Below are 27,816 nucleotides of genomic sequence, written 5' to 3'. Positions count from 1 at the left end.
TGTGCCCCACATAATAAAGGCCATATTATAAGCTTACAGCTAACATTATAGTCAACAGTGAAAAGTTGAAAGCTTTTTCTCCAAGATCAAGAACAAGGTGAGGATGCCCACTCATACCACTTTCAGTCAACATAGTACCAGAAGTGCTAGCCAGAGCAATTAGTCAAGAAAAAGAAATTAAAGGCATCTAAATAAGACTAGAAGAGTAAACTGTGTCTGTTTCCAGATGATATGATCTCATATATAGAAAACCCAAGGGTACCCCTCCAACTCTTAGAACTAATAAACGAATTCAGTAAAGTTGAGGATAAAAAATCAACATACATTAAATTAGTTGTGTTTCTATATGCTAATAATAAATATCTGCAAAAGGAACAAAAACCCGCAACAATTCTATTTATAATATCATGAAAAGAAATAAAATACTGCTCACGCCTGTAATCCTAGCTCTCTGGGAGGCCGAGGTGGGCGGATTGTTTGAGCTCAGGAGTTCGAAACCAGCCTGAGCAAGAGTGAGACCCCGTCTCTACTAAAATTAGAAATAAATTAATTGGACAACTAAAAATATATAGAAAAAATTAGCTGGGCATGGTGGCGCATGCCTGTAGTCCCAGCTACTCAGGAGGCTGAGGCAGGAGGATCACTTGAACCCAGGAGTTTGAGGTTGCTGTGAGCTAGGATGACAGCACGGCACTCTAGCCTGGGCAACGCAGTGAGACTCTGTCTCAAAAAAAAAAAAAAAAAAAAGAAATAAAATACTTAGGAATAAATTTAAGTAAGGAAGTGAAAGATTTGTATTAATATAATGAAAACTATAAAACATTGATGATTACAAAAATCTCTATGCATATATGCTAGAAAACCTAGAGGAAATGGATAAATTCCTGGAAACACACAACCTCCCAAGCTTGAATCAGGAAGAAATAAAAACCGCATGCAGAAAAATAACTATTAATAGGAATGATATTGAGGCAGTAATTAAAAACTCCAACAACAACAAAAAAGCCCCAGATCAGTCAGATTCACAACCGAATTCTACCAGACCTACGAAGATAAACTGTTACTCATCCTACAGAAATTATTCCATAACACCAAGAAGGAGAGAATCCTCCCTAATTCATTCTGTGAAGCCAGTATGACCTGAAAAGATACAACAAAAAAGGAAAACTACAGATCAATGTCACTTATGAACATTGATGCAAAAATCCTTGACAAGATACTAGCAAAGCAGATTCAGTAGCACATCAAAAATATAATTCCCCATGATCAAGTGGGTTTCATGCCAGGGAAGCAAGTGTGGTTCAACATATGCAAATCAATAAATGTGATTCACCATATAAACAGAAGCAAAAACAAAGATCATATGATCACTTCAATAGATGTAGAAAATAATTGATAAAATCCAGCACCGTTTCATGATGAAAACCCTCTCAGCAAACTAGGCATAGAAAGAACAGACCTCAAAATTATAAAAGCCTTATATGACAAACCCATAGCCAACATCATACTGAATGAGGGAAGGTTGAAAGCATTCCCCCTAAGAACTGGAACAAGACAAGGTTGTCCACTGTCACCACTTTTATTGAACATAGTACTGGAAGTCCTAGCGAGAGCAGTCAGGCAAGAGAAGGAAATAAAGGGCATTCAAATCAGGAAGGAGGCAGTCAAACTGTCCCAGGTTGCCGATGATATGATCCTGTATCTAGAAAACCCTAAAGACTCCACCAAAAGACTCCTAGAATTGATAAATAAATTCAGTAAAGTCTCAGGTTACAAAATCAATGTATACAAATCAGTAACATGTCTATGTACTAATAACAGTCAAAATGAGAGTCAAATCAAGGACTCAATACTATTCACAATAGGTACAAAGAAAATAAAACACTTAGGAATATATTTAACCAGGGAGGTGAAAGATCTTTATAAGGAGAACTATAAAACAAAGTGAAAGAAATTATAGATGACACAAATAGAAAAGCATTTCATGCTCATGGGTTGGTATAATCAGCATTGTTCAAATGTCCATTCTGCCCAAAGTGATTTACAGATCGAATGCAATTCCCATCAAAATACCAATGTCTTATTTCACAGATGTAGAAAAAATAATCCTAAAATTCATTTGGAACCAGAAAAGAGCCTGTATTGCCAAAGTAGTTGTAAGCAAAAAGAACAAACCTAGAGGCATCATGTTACCTGACTTCAAATTATACTACGGGGCTATAGCAACCAAAACAGCATGGTACTGGTATAAAAGTAGAAAGACCAGAACAATGGGACAGAATAGAGAACCCAGAAATAAAACTGTATAGTTATGAGCAACTGATCTTTGACAAAGCAGACAAAAACATACACTGGGGAAAGGATGCCCTATTCAATAAATGGTGCTGGGAAAATTGGACAGCCACATGCAGAAGAATGAAACAGGGCCCATATCTCTTGCCATATACAAACATTAATTCAAGATGGATTAAAGACTTAAATGTAAGGCATGAAACCATAACAATTCTAGAAGAAAACATAGGAAAAACTCTTCTTGACATAGGCCTAGGGAAAGAATTTATGATTAAGACCCCAAAGGCAAACACAGCAGCACAAAAATAAATACATGGGACTTAATTAAATTAAAAAGTTTCTGCATAGCAAAGGAAATAGTCAACAGAGTAAACATGAAACCTATAGAATGGGAGAAAATATTCACAAACTATACTAGGACTATACTAGTCCTCTGACCAAGGACTAGTTTCCAGAATCTACAAAGAACTCAAACAAAACAGCTAGAAAAAAACAAACAGCCCCATCAAAAAGTGGGCAAAAGATATGAACAGAAGTTATTTAACAGAAGATAGACAAATGGCCAAAACACTTGAAGAAATGTTCAATATCACTAATCATCAGGGAAATACAAATTAAAACTACAGTGAGATACCACCTTATGCCTGTGAGAATGGCCATTATTAAAAGTGAAAAAACAACAGATGCTGACATGGATGCAGAGAAAAAGGTAAGCTTATACGCTGTTGGTGGGAATGCAAATTATTATAGTACAACCTCTATGGAAAACAACATGGAGATTCCTCAAAGAGCTAAAAGTAGACCTACTATTTGATCCAGCAATCCCACTACTGGGTATCTACCCAAAGGAAAAGAAATAATTTGATCAAAGAGATACCTGCACTCGAATGTTTATCACAGCATAATTCACAATTACAAAGATATGGAAATAAACCTTAGTGCCCATTGATACATGGGTGGATTAAGAAAATATGGTATATATATATATATTTCCTATGAAAATTCTAATGGCATTTTTCACAGAAATAAGAAACTTCCTAAAATTCCTATGTAACTACAAAATGCGTTGAATAGCCAAAGCAATTTTCATCAAGAATAACAAAGGTGGAGGCATCACACTTTCTGATATCAAATTAAGTTTTAAAGCTATAGTAATTAGAGCAGTAATAGTGCTAGTGTAAAATTAATCATTATAGGTCAATGGAAAAGAATAATGAGCCCAGAAATAAGCCCAGGCATATAAAGTCAACTGATCTTGAACAGGTGTGTAAAGAATACACAATGGGGAAGGTACAGTATCTTCCTCCAGTGATACTGGGAAAAGTGGATATTCACCAATGGATACCAGAAAAAGAATGATATTCAACCCTTATACCATACACAAAAATCAACTCAAAATGCATTAAAACTTAAATGTATGACCTGAAACCATAAAACTCCTAGATGAAAACATAGGAAACAAGCTCCATGACACTGATCTGGGCAATGATTTTTTGGATATGACATCAAAAACACAGGTAACAAAAGCAAAAATAAACAAGTAGGATTACATCAAATTTAGAAGTCTTATACAGCAAAGGAAACAATCAATAAAATGAAATGGAAAACTATGGAATGGGAAAAATATTTGAAAGCCATACATTTGATAAGCAGTTGATATAAAAAATATACAAGGAACACATACATACAAACAAGCAAACAATAAACCCCAAACAAACCATGGTCAAAGGACTTGAATAGATATTTCTCCAAAGAAGACTTACAGATGTACCACAGGACAGGAAAGGGAGCTGCTCAGCATTACTAATCATCAGAGAAATGCAAATCTAATCCACAATGAAATAACACTTCACAGCTCTTATTAAGAAAAGTGGTAACAGGTTTTGGCAAAGATAGGGAGATGAGAGCCCTTCTATACTGTTTGTAGAAATGTATGTCGGTACAGTCATTATGGAAAACAGTATAGAGGTACCTAAACAAATTAAAATAGAACTACCATATGATCCATAAATCCCACTTCTGGGTATGCATCCAAAGGAACTTAAATCGGTATGTTAAAGAGATATCTGATTCTGATGTTTATTATCGTAGTCAAAGTATGGAAACAACTTAAATATCCATAAATGGATGAATGGCTAAAGAAATTGTGCCATATATCCACAATGTAATATTATTCAGCCTTAAGAAAGAATAAAATTCTTCCATTTGTGACAACACGGATGGACCTGTAGGGCATTATTGTAAGTGAAAGAAGGCAGGCACAGAAAAAGAAATAGTATGAACTTACTTACGTAGGGAATGTAAAATAATCAAATTCATAGAAGCAAAGAGTAGAATGGTTGTTGCAAGGGGCTAGTGGGAGGGTGAAATGAGTAGGTGTAGGATAAAGTGTGCAAAATTTCAGTGGTGCAAGATAAATAAGTTTTGGAGATCTACTATAGTGTCCCTATAGTAGAGTGCCTACAATACTGTATTGTATACTTAAAATTTTCTAAAAGGTAGATGTTACATTGTTCTTACAACAGCAGCAGCAGCAACCACAAGAAACAATCATAATAAAAGGTGAAGAAGGAAACTTTGGGAGGTGATGGGTCTATTCATGGCCTTGATGTTGCTGATGGTTTCATGAGTATACACATATCCCCAAACACATTGAGATATATACAATAAATATGTATGGCTTTTTATATGTTAATCATACATCAATTAAGTAGTTTAAAAAGATAGGATAACATACAAAATTGGATTGTATTAAGTTATTATGTATGAATTATATACTAGCAAGATAGGACAATCATGCTAGAATTTGGCGAAGCTAATAGACATATTCTTCAGGATTTTGTTAATGCGTTGGCTAGCTGTTGATCTTTGGGTAGTGAGAAATGGACAAGTAAGCATAGACATAGAGGGCCATGAAAAATTCTTTTTTCAATTATGGGACAAATTGAGATCCTAACTAGATATTAGTTTGCAAAGACACAATTCCTCTTTGATGAATATAATACTATCTTAGTGTCCAGTCTTGGTGGTGGTGGGTTGAATGAAGTTGTCAACTTTGGTCAGAACACTGTTCATCACCAGAGTCATGTGGTCCTGGACAGGAGAGCACAGCTATTAAGAATTCCATCATGCTGTTTTTCTATGGAGGCATGGGGTCAGAAGTGAAGGTAGTAGGCTGTTTTGGCTTTCAAAATGTCTTTGGCCCGATGCATGTATTATAGGTAGTTATGTTATGTCAGAATTGGAGAGATGATAGTTCTAACATGGCAAATTCACAGTCTTGAATAAACTCCAATGGTCAGCTAGGGCCCCAGCAAGATAAAGGCATCCATTTGGTGAAAAAATAATGACAGATTCTGAATTCACACCATTGAAAAAACTAAATTTAGTATTTACTTACAGAACTAAATGTAAAAAAAATCCATAAATATAGGGATGGCATTCAATTCTATTAGAATTAAAAACATCTTGCTCAAGACTGAAGCAGAGTTAAAAGATAAACAATAGATTGGGAGAAAAATATTTATACATATTCTATAGACAAAAAGGAGTAATAGTAAGAATATATAACTCCATAAAAGGACAAAAACACAAGAAAAATAGGTAAAGTATATAAACAGATAATTCAAGGAAGAGACAAGAAATTGGCCAATAAACATTTTAATAGATGTTCAATCTTACTGTGACTAGGAAATACAAAGCAAAACAATGACAATATGGTTTTTTTTGTCTACCAGTGTAACAAAAATTAAAAGTTTTAAAATATCAAGTATCGACAGAGAGATAGTGTAATGAATACTCTTACAATGTTAATGTGATGGAAATTGCCCACTTTAAGAACAACGTAGCACAATTTAATAATAACAGCAAAAATGTATACCATATTATATAGGAAATCTCTTTTTATCTACCCTAGGGGAAGCAGTATGCATATGCCCAAGGAGGCACATAAAATGAAATTTATTGCATCATTGTGATAATAGCAAAACTGAAAAGAATCTCAATTGTTGTTAGTAGGAGTATGGCTCAATAATCTATGGTAAAATCATTATAAGGAAATACTAAGAACAATTGTATGACAACAAATTAGATGACTTAGATGATATGTATTTCTGGAAAGACACAAACTAAAGTGATTCAAGAAGAACAAGTAAATATGACTGCAACTATAAGTAAAAAGTTTTAATTAGTGATTAACATATTTTATGTCATGAAATGCTTAGGCCAGGTGGCTTCACTGGTGAATTCTATCAAATATTTAAATATTTAAATAAGAACTAATACCAGCCTTTCATAGACTCTTCCAAAAAATAGAAGAGGCTTCACATTTCTCAACTTATTCTACATAACTAGTATTACTCTGATACCCAAATCAGAAAACAATATCAAAAGAAAATCTATAGAACAATATCTATTATTAATATGAACACAAAAATCCTTAAGAAAATGCTAGCAAATTGAATCCAGCAACATAAAAAAAATTATGCACCATAAATATGTGGGATTTATCTCAGGAATGTAAGGTTGGTTTAAAATACAAGTATCAGACATGGTGGCTCATGCCTGTAATCCCAGCACTTTGGGAGGCTGAGAGGATTGCTTGAGGCCAGGAGTTTGAGACCAGCCTGGGCAACACAGTGACACCCTGTCTCTAAAGAAAACAAAATACAAGTATCAATTAATATAATACATAATATTAATTGAATAAAGGAGAAAAAACCCACATGATCAGCTCACTAGACTGAGTAAATGCATTTAACAAAATCCAATATCTTTCATGATGAAATACTCCAAAAATTAGGAATGGAGGGAAACTTCCTTAAACTAATAAAAGCTGTCTACAAAAACCCATAGCTAACATAATACTTAATGGTGAAAGACTGAATTATTTTTCCCTAAGATCCATAAGCTAGACCGCTCCCATTCATCTTTGTAGTGGAGTTTCTAGCCAGGGAAATTACATAGGAAAAGGAAACAAAAGTGTCCAGATTCAAAAGGAAGAAATAAAACTTCCTCTATTCACAGGTGATGTGATCGTATATATAAAAAGTCCTAAGAGATCCACTAACACCTATTAGAAGTAATAAATGAATTCATCAAGGCTGCAATATATAAATCTGAAAAGAAAAATCAATTGCATTTGTATACACTAGCTGTTATAGGTTGTATTGTATCCCACCAAAAGATATGTTGAAGTGATAACACCCTACTACCTCAGAGTGACCCTATTTAGAAATAGGGTCATTACAGACGTAATTAGTTAAGATGAGGTCATACTGAAGTAGGATGGGCCATCAATCTAACATGACAGGTGTACGAATTGGAGAAGACAGATGCACACGGAGGGAAGACTGCCATGTGAAGGTGGAGGCAGGATTGAGTTATGTTGCCACAATCCGAAGAATGCCAGGGAGTTCCAGAAGCTGGAAGAGGCAAGGAAAATTCATTCCTTCCTTAGATGTTTCAGAGGGAGATGGCCCTGCCAATACCTTAATTTTGGATTTCAAGTCTCCAGGCTGTGAGAGAATACATTTTTGTTGTCTTAAATCACCCAGATTGTGGTACTTTGTTACTTCAGCTTTAGGAAAGTAGCACACTAGCAAGGAACATTGCAAAAGCAAAATAAAACGATTCCATTTATAATAGAACCAGAGAGAATGTGAATGAATTTAACAAAAGAAGTACAGGACTTGTGCACTGAAACTACAAAACGTCATTAAGAGAACTTAAAGAAAAGCTAAATAAATATCCTACCTTCATGAACTGTTAGACTTAATAATCTTAAAATAGCAATACTTCCCAAATTGTCCTACAGAGTCAATGTAATCTCTATAAAAATCCCAGCTGCTATTTTGCATGAATTAACAAGCTGATTCTAAAATTCATGTGGAAATGCAAGGAACCCAGAATAGCCAAATCAATCTTAAGAAGAGGAACAAAGTTAAAAGATTTAACTTAACTGATTTTAACTTAACAGATTTTAAAACTTAATACAAAGCTACAGTAATCAAGGAAATGTGGTACTGGCATAAGGATAAACATATGGAGCAACGGAATAGAATTGAATGTCTGGAAATAAATCCTTACATTTATGGTCAATTGATTTTCAAGATAATACAATTCAATGGAGGGAAAGAGTAGTCTTTAATAAATGGTACTTGGACAACTGGTTATCTATATGCAAAAGAATGAAGTTGAATCATCTCATTATGCCATGTGCTAAAATTAACTCAAAATTATCAAAGACCTAAATTTAAGAGCTAAAACTATAGACATCTTAGATGAAGTATAGGACTAAATATTTGTGGCCTTGGGTTAGGCAATGATTTCTCAGATATGACACCAAAAGCACAACCATAAAATAAAAAAATAGATAATTGAACTTTATCAAAATTAAAAACTTGTGTGCTGCAAATAATATCATCAAGAACATGAAAAAACAATTCATGGAATGTAAAAAATATTCACAAATTATATATCTCATAAGGTACTTATGTATCCAGAGCATATAAAGAACTCTTACCCCGTAATAATAAAAGATAAATAACCCAATTAAAAATGGGCATAGGATCTGAATAGAAATTTTCCCAAAGAACATATGCAAATGTTCAATAAGAACATGAAAGATATTTAGCATCGTTGGTCATTAGGGAATTGCAAATCAAAACTACAATGAGATGCTACTTCACACTCACTAGGATGACTGTAGACAACGACAATAACAATTTTTGGCAAGGATGTAGAGAAATTGAGACCCTCATACATTGCTGGTGGGAATTTAAATGGTGTATCTGCTTTGGCAAAACAGTTTGTCAGTTCCTCAAAATTTTAAATATAGAATTAACACATGACCCAGAAATTCCGTTTCCAGGTTTATACTTGAGATAAATGAAAACATAGGTCGACATAAAAACTTGCCCGTGAACGTTCATACTAGTAGTATTCATAATAGCCAAAAGGTGGAAACAACCGAAATGTGCATAAAGTAATGAATAGATAAATAATGTGTGTATCAATATAGTGGAATGTTATGTGGCAATAGAAAGGAGCAAAGTAATGATACATGCTACAACAGTGATGAACCTTGAAATCATTATGCTAAGTGTAAGAAGCCAGTCTCAAAAGACCACATATTGTATGCTTCTCTTTATAAGAAATATTCAGAATAGACAAACCTATAGAGACAAAGTAGACTGCTGACTTACAGGACTGGGCCATGCAAGGAGGAATGAGGATAACTACTAACGGATGTGGGGTTTCTTTTGGGGGTAACTAAAATGTCCTAAAATTAGAGGGTGATGATGGTTGCTCGACTTAGTATATTAAAAGACATTGAATTGTACACTTAAAAAATTAACAGATTTTATGTTGTATTAATTATATCTTAATAAAGCTATTTAAATTCTGACTTAATAAACACAACTCTTTTGTAAAAAAAAAAAAAAAAAAACCTATGGCTTGTTCATTCTATGCATGTCAGCAAACTGAAGCCCACGAGTCAGATCTGGCCTGCAGCCATACCCATTCCTTTACCTATCATCTGTGGCTGCTTTTGCAGAGTTTGGTAGTGACAGAGACTACTGGGCCTGTAGAATCTAAAATATTTAATGTCTAGCTATTTACAAAGAAAGTTTGCCAACTGCCGCTATGAAATAATAAGTAACATTTAAGAGGACTGAGAAACACCTATGCGTAGTGACATAAGGAGATCCGAGACATTATGTTAAGGGAAAACAAGTTGAGAACAACATATACAATAGTGACGTCATTTATGTGAAAAAGAAAACAAAACAGAAATCTAATCTGCCAACAAAAATTATAGAATTAAGTAGGTACATGCAGTATTGTGTTAATGCTTGCAACAGGTTCTGGAAAGGTAGCAGTAATCCAACAATATCTCTGGGGGGAGCATTAAATTTTTGGAGTGGTAGTCAAAGTGTACTCTAACCTTCATTTGTGCTATTTTAAACTTTTTACAAAGAAAATGTATGTGTGTTACATAAATAAAAAATAAATGTAAAATTATACATAATAGATATTTTTGGTTTGTTTTTCAGAGCTATGAATGATCGAAGTTTGTTAGAGGCTGTAAGTATAGCATTCTCAATTTGAAATTACACTTTGCCCTTGAGTCTTAATAGACTCTACAAATTCTTAGAATACATAAAAATAAAGATCTCCTGCTTATGTGGTTTATTCAAGAGATTTCTATGTATGTGAGCCGGAAAGCTTTGTCTATTCTTTTTTAAAAAATTTATTTCAATAGATTTAAGGGGTACAAGTGGTTTTTTGTTACGTGGATGAATGGTGTAGTGGTAGAGTCAGGGCTTTCAGTGCACCCATCGCCTGAATAGTGTGCATTTTACCCAATAGGTTATTTTTCATCCCTCATCCGCCTCTCACCCTCCCACTTTCTGAGTCTCTAATGTCCATTATGCCACTCCGTGTGACCATATATACCCAATCGCTTAGCTCCCACTTTTAAGTGAGAACATGTGGGTATTTATTTTTCTGTTCCTGAGATATTTCACTTAGGATAATGGCCAATTCTTTTAATTTTACTTGACCTTATTTTCACTCAGAAATACTTAACTTCTGAAGTATTAAACTCTAATATTCTGCAGTCTTCTGAATGGTTTCAGTCATTTTCACTTCTAGTTCCTTTACCTCTTTTAGCCGCAATTATAGCCTTACTATACACATTAACACCAATGGTTCATTATCTTCATGAGTTAATGAAGACTTTCTTACCTTAAAAATTAAGTATCCAAATAACCTTTTCATTTTAAGATGTTTGCTTTTCATTATTACTAAAATTATAATATTTATTTTTAGAAATACAAACAGATGCAAAGTGATTTTGAAGTATTATCAGAGGAGAAACTGATGCTAGAAATTGAACTACAAAAGTTGAAGGATATAGAGGTGGGTAAAATTTTAGTGTCTAAAGATATCATACAGTACCTAACAAGGTTATTATTTTAGGAGAGGAATCAAGGAGATATTTGAATGTTTTATAATAGGTTTTTAATATTAATGATTTGTAGCAGCTGTGCTTTAAAAAAATAAAATAATGTTGTATTACCATATTAGCTATCAAAAGCAAAAAGATGCTATGATAAAATAGACATAAAATTTAAGCATCCCAAAGAAATTTTTAGGCCAAATATTTAACTACATTGAATTATCAGTAAATTAAAGTTTTCAAATATATTTTCAATGCGTTTTGTGGTATCATGTGCAACTATGTACTATGTGTGTCCCAGCTTGTTATACCAAGAAGAGTAAATAGAAATGCCAAGAATAGAGGAAGATTTGTTTCCTTTTGCATTTTCTCTTTCTCCTTGCCATTTTTTGGACAGCTTATAAATTCATGCTATAGACAACAAAGTCAAATAGATTAGAAGTGAATTTTTTATTAACCACTTATAAACATAAGATTTGTGGCTGAAGGAAAATGCCCTTGAATCCACTAATGTTAGTTACTTGATATTTCTTCCTTACTAGAGAAGGAAGCAGAAATATTAATAGTACCAGGCAATTTGCCATTTAATCAGAAAATCAGTGATCTCACACAGGTGTCAAATCTAGGATCAGGGCTGTCACATACGTTCAGTTTAGGAATAGTAACTTTTAGGTATCATTTCAAGTAGGAATAGAATATCAGTACATATGCTAAAAATAGTAATCTGTGAATAGTAAAATAATGAATTGAGTAGTCTAAGTGTGAATTTTGCAACATTTTAATCATGTACTATTAGAGCCACATTGAATAAACTTTAGCTTCTTAGATGTCTTGAAGATGTTGTAGCAGTTTCTGGTTTTGCTTTCTTGTTTTATTTCTTTAGGTGTTCTGCATCTAATTTTGCTCTAGAAAGCAATAGTTTTTCATGGGCTTGTTCAATATATAGTATAGGATGCAACATGGTTTTCCTATTCAATCCATAGAAACTTTGGTGCTCATTTGATACATTATACCTCTTATCCATTCTTGTCTCAGCCTCAGCACATCATTCCCACTTCACTACTCATTTAAGCTTTTAATTTTCTAAAATATATTAAAGTCCAATGCACATATTTCTAATGCTTTACATATTTGAAATGTCATCAATGAATTACGACCTTACCTTCTCTCATTGGAAATTACTTAAGTGTAGCACTTCTGATCACTGTGTGGAAGTGTGAGGGAGAAATTTGGAAGGAGCGCTACTACATATATAGTGGTCATGTCATATTCACGTGAGGGTAGCGGCCGAGAGATGGAGAGGTAGTCTTTTTTTAGAGAAGGAAATTTAACATGGGAGTGGGTGGAATAGGATGGTGGGAAGAGAATAACCAAACTCAGGATTTCTAATAACAAAGTTATCATTTTTCTTCCAAAGGAAGCTTTCTTTCCTAACATACTTTATCTCAATAATGTAATTTTTATAGACAACTAAGCTTAATAATCAAAAGCCACATTTGATTCTTACTCCTATCTGCCAAATATTAATCAGTATTTTCCTGTGAATTAGTTAAGTTTCTTATTTTCTTTTGTGTAAGCAGGAGAAACTGACTCTGGCTATCTAAAGCAATGAATTTATTGGATAGGTATTAGGTTAATTAAAAAAATTGAAAGAAAAGTTGAACAACATGTTTGGTGAGGGGTAGAACCAGAGCAACTCTAGGAGTCAAAATAACAGGAGTTCATGAGTAGCCAGTACTTCTGCTCTTTCAGGGGATTTTTAGAGAGGGAATTTATGGCTGTTTTTTCCACCCTATGGGATATTGGATCTGGAATTACTCAGCTCCACCTGTTTTCCTTTCATAATAGTCAATTCTTAGAAGATGGGATCTTGCCTGGTTTGGGGCAAGTGTCACTGGGACAAATGGAAATGAGGGAGGTACTGAATCTTTCTAAAATGTGATGCTATTTCTTAACAAAAGGGAAAAAGGATACTGGCACACGTATCTGTTGGTGCAGAAGGCATTAATTCATTCATCCTTTTTATAGCTGAGTAGTACTCCATGGTATACACATACCACATTTTGTTAATCCACTCATGAATCAGTGGGCACTTGTGTTGATTCCACATCTTTGCAATTGTGAATTGTGGTGCAGTAAACATTTGAGTGCAGGTGTCTTTCTGATAAAATGACTTCTTTTCCTTTGGGTAGACCCAGTAATGGGATTGTTGGGTTGAATAGTAATTTATTTCTTTGAGGAATCTCCATGCTGTTTTCCATAGAGGTTGTACTAATTTGCAGTCCCACCAACAGTGTATAAATGTTATTTTTTCTGTCCACTCACATCAGCATCTATTGTTTTTGAACTTTTTAATAAAAGACATTCTAACAGGGGTAATATCTCATTGTGGTTTTCATTTACATTTCCCCGATGATTAGTGACGTTGAGCATATTTTCATATATTTATTGGCCATTTGTCTATTTTCTTTTGAGCAGCTCTGTTTAAGTCTTTTGCCCACTTTTTAATGGAGTTGTTTGTTTTTTTTTCTTGCTGATTTGTTTGAGCTCTTTGTAGACTCTGGATAGTAGCCCTTTATTGGATGTATAGCTTACAAATATTTTCTCCCATTTTTTAGGTTGTTTTTTTGCTCTGTTGATTATTTCCTTAGTAGTGCAGAAGATTTTCAATGTAATCAAGTCCCATTTATTTATTTTCCTTGTTGCTGTAATTGCCATTGGGGTCTTAGCCATAAATTCTTTGCCTAGGCCAATATCTGGAAGAGTTTTTCCTACATTTTCTTCTAGAATTCTTATGGTTCCATGCCTAACATTTAAGTCTGTAATCCATCTTGAATTAACTTGTGAGTAGTGAGAGGTATGGATTCTGTTTCATTCTTCTGCATGTGGCTTTCCAGTTTTCCCAGCACCATTTATTTGATAGGGCTTCTTTTCCCCGGTATATAGTATTGTCTGCTTTGTCATAGATCAGTAGGCTATATGTGGATGGTTTTATATCTGGATTCTCTGTTCTGTTCCATTGGTCTTGCCTCTATTTTTGTGCCAGTACCATGCTGTTCTGGTTACTATAGCCTTGTAGTATAGATTGAAGTCTGGTTATATGATGCCTCCAGATTTGTTCTTTTTGCTTAAGACTACTTTGGCTATTTGGGCTCTTTTCTACTTCCAAATGAAGTGTAGAATTTTTCTTTCTTTCTTTTTTCTTTTAGATCTCTGAAGAATGACGTTGGTATTTTGATGCAGATTGAATTGAATCTGTGAATCACTTTGAGTAGTATGGATGTTTCAACAATGTTGATTCTACTATTCCATGAGCATGATATGTTTTTCCATTTGTTTGTGTGTTGAGGATTTCTTTCCTCAGTGTTTCATAGTTTTCTTTGTATAGATCTTTCACCTCATTGGTTAAGTATATTCCTAGGTACTTTATTTTCTTTGTAGATATTGTGAATATTATTGAGTCTTTGATTTGACTTTCACCGTGACTTTTATTGGTGTACAGGAATGCTACTGATTTGTGTATAATAATTTTGTAACCTGAGACTTTGCTGAATTTATTTGTCAATTCCAGGAGTCTCTTGGTGGAGTCTTTGGGGTTTTTTAGATGTAAGATCATATCATCAGTGAAAAGTCATAGTTTGACTTCCTCTTTCCCAATTTGGATACACTTAATTTCTTTCTCTTGCCTGATTGCTCTGGCTAGGCCTTCCAGCACTATGTTAACAGAAGTGATGACAGTGGACAAGCTTGTCTTGTTCTAGTTCTTAGGGAAAATGCTTTCAACTTTTCCCCATTCAGTATGTGGCTGTGGGTTTGTCATATATGGCTTTTATAATTTTGAAATATTTTCCTTCTATGCCTAGTTTGTTGAGGGTTTTTATCATGAAAGGGTGCTGGATTTTGTTAAATGCTTTTTCTGCATCTATTGAAATGATCATGTGGTGTTTGTTTTTGATTCTGTTTATGCAGTGAATCACATTTATTGATTTTCGTGTGTTGAACCATCCTTGCATCCCTGGGATGAAGCATACTTAGTCATGGTGGATTATATTTTTGATGTATTTTTGAATTCGGTTTGCTAGTATTTTATTAAGGATTTTTACATCTATATTCATAATGAATATTGGTATGTAGTTTTCTTTTTTTGTTGTGTCTTTTCCTGGCTTTAGCATCAAGGTGATACTGGTTTCATAGAATGTGTTGGGGAGGATTCCCTCTTTGTCTATGTTATGGAATGATTTCCACAGTATGGGTACCAGCTCTTCTTTGTAGGTCTGGTAAAATTTGGCTGTGAATCCATCTCATCTTGGGCTTCTTTTGTTGGAACACTTTTTATTACTGCTTCAATCTCGCTGGTCATTATTGATCTGTTTAGGAGTTCTGTTTCTTCCTGATTGAGTCATGGGAAGTTGTGTTTTTCTAGGAATTTGTCCATTTACTTTATGTTTTCTAGTTTGTGTGAATAGAGATTTTGTTAGTATTCATTGATGATATTTTGTATTTCTGTGGTATTAGTTGTAATATCTCCTTTTCCATTTCCGATTGAGCTTATTTGTGTCTTTTCTCTTCTTGGTTAATCTAGCAAGAGGCTTATCAATTTTGTTTATCTTTTCAAAGAACCAACTTTTTGTTTCATTGATCCTTTGTATTGTTTTTTTGTTTTTCATTTCATTTAGTTCTGCTCTGACGTTAGTTATTCTTTTCTCTGCTGGCTTTGCATTTGGTTTGCAATTTGTTTTCTAGGTCCATAAGATATATCATTAGATTGTTAGTTTGTGCTCTTTCTGTCTTTTTAATGTAAGCATTTAAGGCTAAGAATTTTCCCCTTAGGACTGCTGTTGCTGAATCCCATAGATTTTGATAGCTTGTGTCTCCTTTGTCTTTCAGTTTAAAGAATCTTTTGATTTCCATCTTAATTTAATTATTGACCTAATAAATGTCCAGCAGCAGGGTGTTTAATTTCCGTGACTTTGTGTAGAATTGAATGTTTCTCTTGGAATTGATTTCTAGTTTTATTCCACTGTCATCTGAGAAGATACATGGTATGATTTCTATTTTTTTTTTTTAATTTGTTGAGACACATTTTGTGGCTAAAGATATAATGAGAAGAATGTATTCAGTACTTTTTGGGTAAAATTTTCTGTAAATGTCTGTTCGGCCCATTTGTTCTAGAGTCCTGTTTAAGTAAGTCCAGTGTTTCTTTTTTTTTTTTTTTAGTTTTATAAGTTTATAAAGATTATAGGCAAAGCGGGATCTCAGGGGGCCTAGATCTTCTCCGTGGATCTCAAAAAGCCCCGAATGAGGTCTTACATGGTAACTTATAGGGAACAATGATTAGTTGCCAGGGGTAACAGATTTATATAACAGCAGGTAGTTCCTCTTAGGTTAACAGATTTTCAAAAGGCTTCTACAGATCCTTTAACTAATTCTACCTATGTGAACAAATGGTTACAAAATCTTTCAAAGATTAACCTCTAAGTTCTAAGGTAAATTTATCACTTAACAGAGGGGTGAAACAGAGATATATTGGTTCCATATTTATTAGGTTATTGTGAATGGAGACAGGTAGTCTGGAGTGTTAAACAGGAGCTTGCTTTTAGCCATTCGGGCAGCTGTCTGTTCCGGGGGGTGCTCCATTGTCAGCTCTCATCCTGTAGTTTTTAACAGATTCACTTTGCTTTACAAAGCAAATCCAAACCTTTAGGTCTGAGAAACGTAGCGCCCTGTGGGATACAGCCGCTACTGTCTTTCAGAGAGCCCTTCCAAGAGCAACAGCATTTGAAATGCAAACTAAACACGTTCACATATTCCTTCAGGGCAAAGCTCTGAAAAACTCCTAAGACAAATCCTGTCTGCAAACACGTTTATATTAATTCATGGAACAACATCTCCCCTGCCTTTTTTTTTTTTTTTTTTTCAGAAATAAGTTGATGGAGTTGCATAGCCATCACGGCGAGGCGTTGGTCTCCGGATTCTTGTCTTCCTCGGAGTTTTCTCCAGACTCTCTCCTTCTGGGTTTCTAGGCTCAAAGCCATCTCCAGGTCCCCTGCAACGCGTACGGAGATTTTCCTCTGCTCAAGGCGAAGACACTTTACCAAAAAAAGACCCTTCATAGGGTCGGTGAGGTAGAGCTTCTCGGCTGCGCAGCTGAACTCCTCCCAGGTCTGGAACTGTGGCATTGTGGCCCAGGGTGGATGGAACAGGAGAGAGGCAAGACCGCGGGACTGAGCCCACCTACCTAACTACCCCCAGTGTTTCTTTATTTATTATCTGCTTGTATGATCTGTCCAGCTCTGACAGTGGTGTGTTAAAGTCCCTGGAAATGGCAATGCTGTTGTTTATCTCTTTGCTTGGATCTAGCAGAATTTCCTGTAAGAATCTGGGTGCTCCTGTGTTAAGTACATCAATATTTATGATTGCTATTTCTTGTTGAATTTCTCCCTTTACCATTATATAATGAACATCTTTGTTTTTCTTTACCATTATCAATTTAAGTCAGTTTTATCTGATATGAGAATAGCTAAACCTGCTATCTTTTGGTTTGCATTTGCATGGAGTATTTTTTTCCATCCCTTCACCTTGAGTCTGTGTGAGGTCTTTCGGTTAGATGTGTTTTCTGATGACAGAAGATACTTGGATTGTATTTTTTCATCCATTTAGCCAGTCTGTGTCTCTTGAGTGGGGCATTCAGACCATTCATGTTCATTGATTGGATTGATATGTGGGATGCTGTTCTATTCATCATGTTGGGTAGTATTTTATTGCTTTATTTACGGTCCTGTGCTGTTGTTTTATATGAGCTTTGAACTTTAGCTTTGGGGTGGTTCTACACTGGTGGGTGATCTATTGGGCTGATCCATGTATAATGCGGTTCTGAGTATTTCCTGCAGGGCAGGTCTGGTCTTCACAAATTCCCTCAGTGTTTGCTTGTCTGGAAAAGTCTTTACTTCTCCTTCATATGTGAGATAGTTTTGCAGGACACAAAATTATAGGTTGGCAGTTGTTCTGTGTATAAAGACTGAAAATGGGGCCCCAATTTTTTCTGGCTTGTAAGGCTTCAGTTGAGAAGTCTGCCGTTAGTCTGATGGGTTTTCCTTTGTAAGTTACTTGATGTTTTCACCTCATGACTCACAGAAGTTCCTCCTTCATGTTGACTATGGCCAGTTTGATGACTGTGTGTCTTGGTGATTGCCTCTTTGCAAGAAATATTCCCGGTGTTCATTGAGCTTTTTGTACCTGGATGTCTAAGTCTCTAGCAAGACCAGAGAAGTTTTCCTCAATTATTCCCTCAAATTGGTTTTCCAGCCCTTATGGCTTTTCTTCTTTTACCTTCAGGGATGCCTATAATTCTTATATTTGGCTGTTTTACATAATCTCATGTTTCTTGTAGGCTTTGTTTTTTCCTATTGATTCTTTGTTCTTTATTTTTGACTGAGTTAATTCAAAGAGTTGTCTTTAAGCTCTGAAATTCTCTCTTCTGCCTGATCTAGTCTATTCTTAAAACTTTCTGCTTTGTTTTGTATTTCCTTAAATGAATTTTTGATTTCCAGAAGTTCTATTTGGTTTTTTTTGGTAATATGTCTATCTCCTTAGTAAAGTTTTTGTTCATTTCCTGAATTGTGTTTTGGTTTCTTTGAGTTGGTTTTTCATTTTCTCTTGGATTTCACTGAGCTTCCTTATAATCTATATATGGAATTCTTTACCTGTCATTTCAATAATTTTATTTTGGTTCAGATCCATTGCTAGTGAGCTGGTGTGCCCTTTTGGGGGTGTCCTTTCACTTTGATTTTTCATATTTCTGGAGTTTTTGCACTGATTACTTATCATCTGGAGCAGCTACTACTTCTTGTTTTTTGATTTTCTTTTGTTTAGATGGGGCTTCCTTCCTACCCCCACTATTAAGGGTGTGTCTGTAGCATATGTTGGGTAAGAACCTTTGGCTCTGCTTGTGGGTGCTTTGATTGCCATCTAGGTTCTGGATGGATGCTTTGGCCATAAATATCATTAAGGTGGTGGTTTTCTCAGTTGCTAGTTGTTCGTAGGCTGTAGCAGTGGTGAGCTATGTGTGTGGGCATATTGCTTGTCTCTTGTTGGTGAGAACGGATGGAGTCTTTGAAATCCTTTCTCTTTCCCCAGCCTTCTGGTCTTCTTAACAGTGTGAATTATATTGACATGCTCAGTTTAATCTCTGAGACAGCAGGTGATGCTTGTAGGTCAGAATCAGCCACGCCCTGTATGATCGAGTCAGTAAATGTTGTAAAGGGCTACACAAATTTACCTGCTTGCCGGAAAGAACCAGCTTCAATGTTGTTTTTGTGACCTGTGACCAGATCGATTCCCTGAGGAGAAGCACTGAATGCCCCAGTCAGTAGGCAAGGCCCTGGAACTTCCAGATGAGTCCTTATTCTCTACTACAGCAGAGGCTGGGACAGTGAGGCTGGGCAGGGCTGGGATGGATGAGCCTGCCCTCAGGCTCCACAAATCCACTGGGGTCTAATGTTCTCCCAGGCTGCTGGGAATAGCCACCAGGGAGGGGCCGAAGTGTACTACTGAGCCAGAAAGTCTGCCTGTAGGGCAGGGCCATCTGAGATTCACAGTCTAGCTGTCAGGAGTAGGTTTCACTCTTCTCCCCTTTCCCCTGCTCCATGGTTTTTGTTTGGCATCTGCCGGCAGGCAGGAACCCAAAGCAGCTGGTTTCCCCAGCAATGGTTCTGCGGGGTGGGAGTTTCCCTGTCCAGAATCCCACCCTGGGCTGAGAGTGTAGCCTTCAAGTGGGGGGAGGGGTGCTCCACAAGTGTGCTATGGCTGGGACACACGCTGCACTCTCCTCTCAGTTCTGCCCACATGGGCTCCCTCATCTCCCAAGGTTAGTTCACAGATCTCCCCTCTGTGCTGCCAAGCAACATGATCAAGACTTGGGGGTATGGGATCTGACCTGTGCGCCTGTCCCCAGGTCCCTGAAGATCAATCCCCGACATACCAGGGAAAAGCATGCTGGTCCTGAGTTGCCTATGGGGTGTTCAAGCAGGTTTGATGTCCCTCCACTTTGGGGTGTGCTCCACTCTGATGGAGCAGCTGGGCGACAGGCACTGGGGAGGGCTGGTGAGCAGGGAGCTCGCAGTCCAAGTACCCCTTAGGTTGCTGCAGGTTTTTAAGAGGAAATGTTTGAGCCCCACTCTCTGTGGAAGCCTCAGTGTGGCACAGCAGAGGGGAAGCAGCCCCTACTGAGAGCCCCAGCTCAGCTGTCTCTCTCAGCACTCCTGTGTGGGGGAGGGGCAGGGTAGGAAAAGAGTCTGAATGGAGGAAAGCTGGCACTCTGGTCGTCTCTGTCTCTCTCTCTGTAAGGCAGCCCACCTGGAATGTTCGGGCTCCGGGGTCACACAGACTGCCTAGGACCCACTGGCCCCTGTGGTTCTCAGAGTTGGGAAATGTTTAGGAACAAGCGAGACAAGAACTGAGGGGCAGAAGCTCCCTGGGGAGGACAAAAGCATACAGTGGGTAGAGAAGTAATCTAACGCCTGCCATGTCGGCTTGGGTCTGTGGTGATGGGAAGCGACTCCAAGGGGGCTGGCAGCCTGGTGCTTTGTCTTCAGGAAGCTTCCGTTTCATGGACAGCGGCCGCTTTTGGGCTCGTGAGGGTAGAAGGGCTCTCCAGAAGCTCGGGAGCCTGCTGACTGCAGAGGTGTGAGGGAGGGTTAACAAACACTCCGCCCACCCTTCCCACTGGGCTCCAAGCCTCGGGGGTGACCTCTGCCGATACCGATACCGTGCTCCTTCTTCTTCTGCTCTCCAAGTACTTCCTGTGGAATCTCTAGTATGTTTTGGCACTTTCCCCTCAGAAGTATATCTGATTTATTTTTTTTCCTTTTTACTTCTTTCTGAGACAATGGCTCAGATGTCTCTGCTCAGCTGTCTTGTCCTCTCCCCTCATTTTTAACTGTGTGCCATGGCAGTACCGCACTTCCAGCTATCAAACTCTGTATTGTTTCCTACTGGCTGCTTTATTGGATGCTTTAGGGTTTATAGTCTTTGTCTTTAACTTATTACAATATACCTTCAAATGTTATTACATCCCTTTATGTATAAGAACCTTAAAATAATATACTTCAATTTATTCCTTCTCAGCCTTTGTCCTATTGTTTTCATACATTTTGCTATAGATGGCATAAACCCCCAACACACTGTTATTAGGTTTGTTGTAAACTGTTATCTACTAGTTACAGTAGTCTCCTCTTATCCACGGGGAATACTTTCCAAGACCCCCAGTGGATGGTTCCAAACCCTATATAGACCATGTTTTTCTCTACCCACTCATACTCATGATAAAGGTTAATATATAAATTGGGCACATTAAGAGATTAACAACAATAACTAATAATAAAATAGAACAATTGCAACAGTATACTGTGATAAAAGTTTATGAATGTGGTGTCTGTCTTTCTCTGTTTCACTATCTTACTGTACTGTACTCACCCTTCTTTTTCTTGTAGTGATGTGAGGTGGCGTGACGGCTGTGTGAGAGGTGAAGTGAGGCAAATGATGGAGGCATCTGCTTTGGGTGATTCTGGATCATTAAGCCATGACAATATTGGTGGTTGGATGTCAGGAACAAATGCTGTTGATGGTTGGGGATCCTTGATAGTCGAAGATTTTTTTGTCAAAAGCTTTGGAAGAACATGGTAATCAGAAGTTGTTGTCTTTTTTTTTGACTCATCAAAGTGTCGCTACAGAGGTTGTAATCCTTTGGTGATCATATGGGTGACTTTAATGTTGTGTTCCGTCTGGTGATCATGTTCTATAATTTTGTTCTTTAAAGTGTGTGCAATTTGAAGCACTTTGGTAAATGTCAGTAATATCCACATTGCTGGTTCTGCTTTAGTTTCTTCTTCTTCCTTTGTCGATGACTCAACAAGTTTTCCCAATTCCTCATTTGTTAACACTTCTCAATGCCTTCTTCTACTTGATCGAGCATATTGGTAAATCCTTCTCCACCAACTTGTCTTGCTACATGAATAATTTTCCTAAATTCTCCATTGATCTTCAGGAAGCTTTTTAAATGATTTGTGACTTCCCTTGATAGGTTCTTCCAGCAGGCATTTATGGTTTCTGGTTTTAATTCATCCATTGCAGCCTTAATGAATGTTATTGCATCAATAGTGAATTATTTCTGGCACTGCATTATATCCAGATTATGGTCTGCGTTAATTACTGATTGAATGTGAGCAAATACAAGGTGGGGTATATGTGGCCTTTGCAAACCATATGATGTCCTGGTCAAGGCACTGAAGCAGTGAGGTTGTATTTGGAGGTAAAAAGGCAACCTTGACATTTTCATTTTCATAGCAAACAGATTCAGGATGACCAGGTACATTCTTTGTTAAATTCCAACGCTTTCTCTTCCAAGTATTTTGGGATGAAGAATTGGCAGAACCTTTCCATAATAAACAAGATGACCATCACCTGCATTTTCTGGTTATGTTGCCAGAACATGGGCAGATAATTTTTGTTTTTGTTTTTGAGAGAGAGCACATTGGTTCTTTGCTCTGTGTAATACACCCAGCTTTATCATATGCCTTACAGTTTTGCTACGTGGTGCCAGAGGTGGTCTGTTCTTCCACGTTTTATGCCTTGGTACCTCCTTTGCACTTTAGGAGCCCAGTTTTATTGTAGTTGAAGACTTGCTTTGGATGGTATCCTTTCTCCTTAATTAGCTTCAACTTGGCTGGAAATGTGGCAGCAGCTTCTTCATTAGCAGACATGGCCTCTCCAGTAATTTTATATTTTTCAGTCCAAACCTATTCCTCAATCTGTGTAACCGTCTCTTACTTGTAGTAAATGGCTTGGTGTCATTCGTTTCATGGGATCCCTTGCTGAAGCCTTCATATAGGCTTAATGCTTTTTAGTATAAACACATTGCTGTCAGTTGTAACATGTTTTCTGTTCATGTCTTCCTCCCATAAATGTAATGCCTTTTCTGTCTTAGCTAAGTTCTTATTACTCACTTCTGCAGTTTGAGGTGCAGTAGCAAAACTAGCATGAATTTTCTTTTTCTTTCTTCACAATTTCATAGACGGAAGATTCATTCTTACTGTAAATCTTAGCAACTTCAACATTTGATATTTTTCTTTGTTGAGAACTTTCAACAAAGTCCTTTATCACTTAAAGGAAGCACTTTACAGTCTCTCTTTGGCATATCTGAATTGCTAGCATCACTATACTTGTGCTTTGGGACCATTATTAAGTAAAGTCAGGGTTATTTGAATACAAGCACTGTGATACTGTGACAGTTGATCTGATAACTAAGATGGCTACTAAGTGACTAACAGGCAGGGAGCATCTACAGCGTGGATCTGCTGGAAAAAGGATCACATCCGGGGCAGGATGGAGAGAAACAGTGTAGGATGGTGTGAGATTTCGTCATGTTACCCAGAAAAATTTGCCATTTAAAACTTATAAATTATTTGTTTCTGGAATTTTCCATTTAATATTTTTGAACTACGGTTGACCATGGGTAACTAAAACCATGGAAAGCCAAACTACATATAAGGAGGGGGGACTTCTGTATTGTTGGGAAAGACAGTCTTGTGCATGTAGTCTTTCAGCTCCTCTCTTGGCATATAAAAATGGTCCTTGGTCCTAGAATACTTCCTTACCAAGAGACAAAGAGCCCATGCAGCCTGTGTCAGGTATATTGTCTTGTGTGGGAATGTCTTTCCGTTTTAGTCTCAATGTGTGTTCCTTTGTGTTGCTTAAGCATGTGTGTAAATGGTCCTCAAGCATACCCCCAATCTTCAGTATTTCAAACTCCGTGGGGAGGGTTCTTGGTCTTTCTTCTGTGGTATCAGAGGAGTACCCATAGCCAATTGTCCTGGGGCTGCCAGGAGGACTGGCTAGCCATGGGGGACTGATGCACACTGCTGAAGCTGATCTTGCTCTGTCTCCTCTATGCGGGTAAAGCCTTGTTCCATCTGTTGCTTGACTGCATTGTGTTTTCCCTGGCAACTCTGATACTAAGAAACAATGGGAAGAAGTCTTTAGAGTCTTCCCTTAGGATTCGTAACCAGTGCCTGGTGTTCTTAATAGTTATAATTTCTGGTGCTCTTCTTTAATTTCAGATTTCCATCTGGTATCATTTTCCTTCTGCTTGAAGAATTCTTTATTATTTTTTTTGTTGTACAGGGCTGCTGTTGATGTGTTCTTTCAACTCTTTGATTTCTAAAAAAATCCGCGCCCCCACCCCCTTTTTTTTGCCTTCATGTTTCAAAGATATTTTTTTCTGGAGAAAGAATTCTGGTTGACCTTTTTCTTCCAGTTTTAAAGATGGTGCTCCTTTGTTTTCTGGCTTGCATTGTTTCTGATCAGAAGTCTACTCTCCTCCTTAGTCTTGTATATAATCTGCTTTTCTCTTCTGTCTGCTTTTAAGATTTTCTATTTATTGCTGCTTTAAATAATTTGATTGTTATGTAACTTAGGGTAGTTTTTTTTGTATTGTTCTGGATTTTATGGTATTTAATTTTCATCAAATTTGAAAAAAATTTCAGCCGTTATTTCTTCCAGTATTTACTCTCTTCCCCCACCTCTCTTCTCCATCATAAACCCCAATTACCAAGCATACTGGTCCACTTGAAGTTGTCTCACAACTTACTGATGATCTGTTCATTATTTTTTAGTCTTTTATCCCTCTCATTATTTTAGTGTTTATAGATTACCAATATATATTAATTTTTCCTGAATAGGAAACATCTCCAAAAGCTCATATTTAAGCTAAAAAATTATTTTGAGGTGTTAACAATTCTCATTAAAATTCATTATTATACTTTTTTCTATATTTTCTGAGGGGTTATTATCCTTTATGTTTAATTTATGAGAATTTTGCTACTACAGTGAATTTTGTATCCATTGGAAATTGTAGTCTAAAATGGGAAATGACCACTTAATGCCTTAATAGGTCCCTAAAATTTTCAATAATCTACTTGTTAAATTTTTTCTCTACTTTCTCATATAAAATAATCTGATACTACATAGCAGTTCAAGAATACTTTAAAATGCATAGTTGATTCTGCTATAATATTTTCTTTGAAATGCAAATTTATTCCAACACAATTAAATAATTTGCATACAATTTGAATTTCACAGGTGCTTATGCACAGTTTCATCTGCAAAAATACAAGGTGAAGGCAGAAAGTAGCTTTCTCCAGCTACCTTGGTTCACCAAGTGTGCAGTGTGCCGCAGCAGTCCGTATCTACTGCTGCAAGTTTTCATTCATTTTCAGATGCCCCACTTCCACTGCACAGCAGCTCACAAGTTGCAACCTATTCAGTGCTCACTTCCACAGACAAGCTTCAGATCTTTGTCAAGATAAAAGGCTATATTTCCCATAGTATTTATGTATTCTTAATCATTTAACTGTGTAAAGCTGTAGTACTGTTTTTATTAGGTTTCTATTGTTTTAAAGATACGATTGGCAATGTTTTTGCATGACGTGCACCTAACCCATTTTCCCCATACATCAGTAGGTTTTGTTGCACGTTTTTGCATAGTAAGTTGATTTCAGGAATACATATGCCACATTATAATAGAACTGACTGTAATTTATTATAAGAATTTTAATGTTTTAATATATATTAGCTTATATACAACTTACATTCAATAAAGCATTATTACAAACAGTCCAGATGTATCATTAATTTTGTTTTGCTTCTATTCAGTTTTTCTTGAAACATTGTGTAGTCACTCTCAAAGTAAAATGGAAATCTTATTAATGTATATTATCATATATTTCCCTATAATTTATTATTTCCTTAACCATTTATTTCTGGCTTACAAAAATTATGCAGAAAACAAAGCCTGCACATGATCAAGCAAAGAAAACTGCCAAAACGGAGAAGAAAAAAGACAAAGGAAAATCTGAGGATTCAGAAGGGTAAGACAAAGATGCACGTTAATCCTTCTCTTTCTTGTTAATTTATATTGTTATTTAGACAAACAATTTAAGATCGAATAAACATAACTTAATAGATTTTAGAAACATACAGTTAGTAAATATATAGTTTTATAAGCAGACCAGGATATGATTGTGGGAAAAAGCTAAAAAGGGAAGAAGAAAAAACTAAAAGTTAATTGGAGGAGGATGATGAACCAAAAGATATTCAGGAATAGGTAAATAGAATTAAATCTTGAAATAATTACGAAGAAAAAGGTTTTACATTGTTTTCTCAATGATCTAGCTAATGCTTCATTATCAGAAGGTCATTAAATATGAAATGTCCAGTTTTGAATCAAAAGTGTAGTTTATTATATCTGAAACAAGAAGCAGTACAGTTAATCAAAGTATGCTCCTAAACTAGCAACATAGTTTTGCCAACTTAATGGTAGCTTGTTTATGTAACCAGCGAAGAAGCCTGGAGAGCAAGTGGCGATGAAATTGTGAAAGTTATTTTCCATAGCTTGCTGAGAATTGAATATGTTTCCTTGCAAGAAGTGGTCCAAAGCCTGGAGGAAGTGGTAGTCAGTTGGTGCAAGGTCTGGTGAATACAGTGGATGATAAGACTTTCCAAGTCCAGCTTCTGTAGTTTGAGCAGCATTGTTTGTGTGACATGTGGTCAAGGGTTGTCTTGCAAGAGGATCGGCCTGTCTCTATTGACCAATCTCGGCTGCTTAATCTCAAGCATCCTCATCATTTCATCCAGTTGGTTGCAGTAGACATCTGCTGTCGTTGACTGACCAGGTTTCATGAAGCTGTAGTAGATGATACCAATGCTGGACCACTAGACACCATTAGTTTTTTTTGGATGAATATTTGGTTTGGACTGTGTTTCAGCACTTCATTTTTAGCCAGCCATTGTGCCAAACACTTGAGATTGTCAAAAGGAATCCATTTTTCATCATACGTCACAATATGGTGTAGAAATGGTTTGCCTTTATGTCATGACAGTAGAGAAAGGCAAGCTTCGAGACGATTTCTCTTCTGACACTCATTTAATTCATGTGGTACCCACCTGTACAGCTTCTTTACCTTGCCAATTTGTTTCAAATGGTCCAATATTGTTGGAATAGTAACATCCAACCTTGCTGCTAATTCACATGTAGGTTGAGATGGATAATCTTCCACTACAGCTTTCAGCTCATCATTATCCACTTTGGTCTCTGATTGCCCATGTGGCTCATTTTCAAGATTAAAATTACCAGAACAGAACTTCTCAAACCATGGATGTACTGTGCGTTCATTAGCCACATCTTTCCGAAACACTTCCTTGATATTTCAAGCTGTCTGCACAGCATTGGTTCTGCGAGGGAACTCATATTTGAAAATAACACGAATTTTTTGACTTATCTATGGTTTCACAAAAATTGCTCTGAAAAATATTTGAAAGATAATCACAAGCTAAACTGTACATTTCAAAGAAGGAGCATGTACCTTCACAATAAAAATAAAACAAGAGGTGTCAAAGTGAAATGTCAGAGATGACAACTGTCAAACTTAATACTTAAGGAAATCAAACATTTCATATTTAATAACCTAATAATTTGTTAACTCTCCACTATGAGCTCTTCTTTT

The 27,816-nt window shown here is 36.4% G+C and overlaps 1 protein-coding gene across 1 annotated transcript in view; it reads left to right on the top strand.

Moving 5' to 3' along the window:
* The window catches only part of CCDC7 (coiled-coil domain containing 7), a 135,611-nt gene that overhangs the window by 63,530 nt on the left and 44,265 nt on the right, over positions 1–27,816 (top strand). The window contains 3 exon segments of the mRNA XM_012654840.1: positions 10,350–10,380; positions 11,128–11,217; positions 26,096–26,181. Of these exon segments, the coding sequence (XP_012510294.1) occupies positions 10,350–10,380; positions 11,128–11,217; positions 26,096–26,181 (207 nt within the window).

This window comes from Propithecus coquereli, unplaced genomic scaffold (genome assembly GCF_000956105.1).
Source record: "Propithecus coquereli isolate 6110/MARCELLA unplaced genomic scaffold, Pcoq_1.0 Scaffold45, whole genome shotgun sequence".
NCBI classification, from domain to species: domain Eukaryota; kingdom Metazoa; phylum Chordata; class Mammalia; order Primates; family Indriidae; genus Propithecus; species Propithecus coquereli.
Note: the sequence above shows the minus strand (reverse complement) of the source record. Positions and strands in the feature narration are given on the sequence as shown.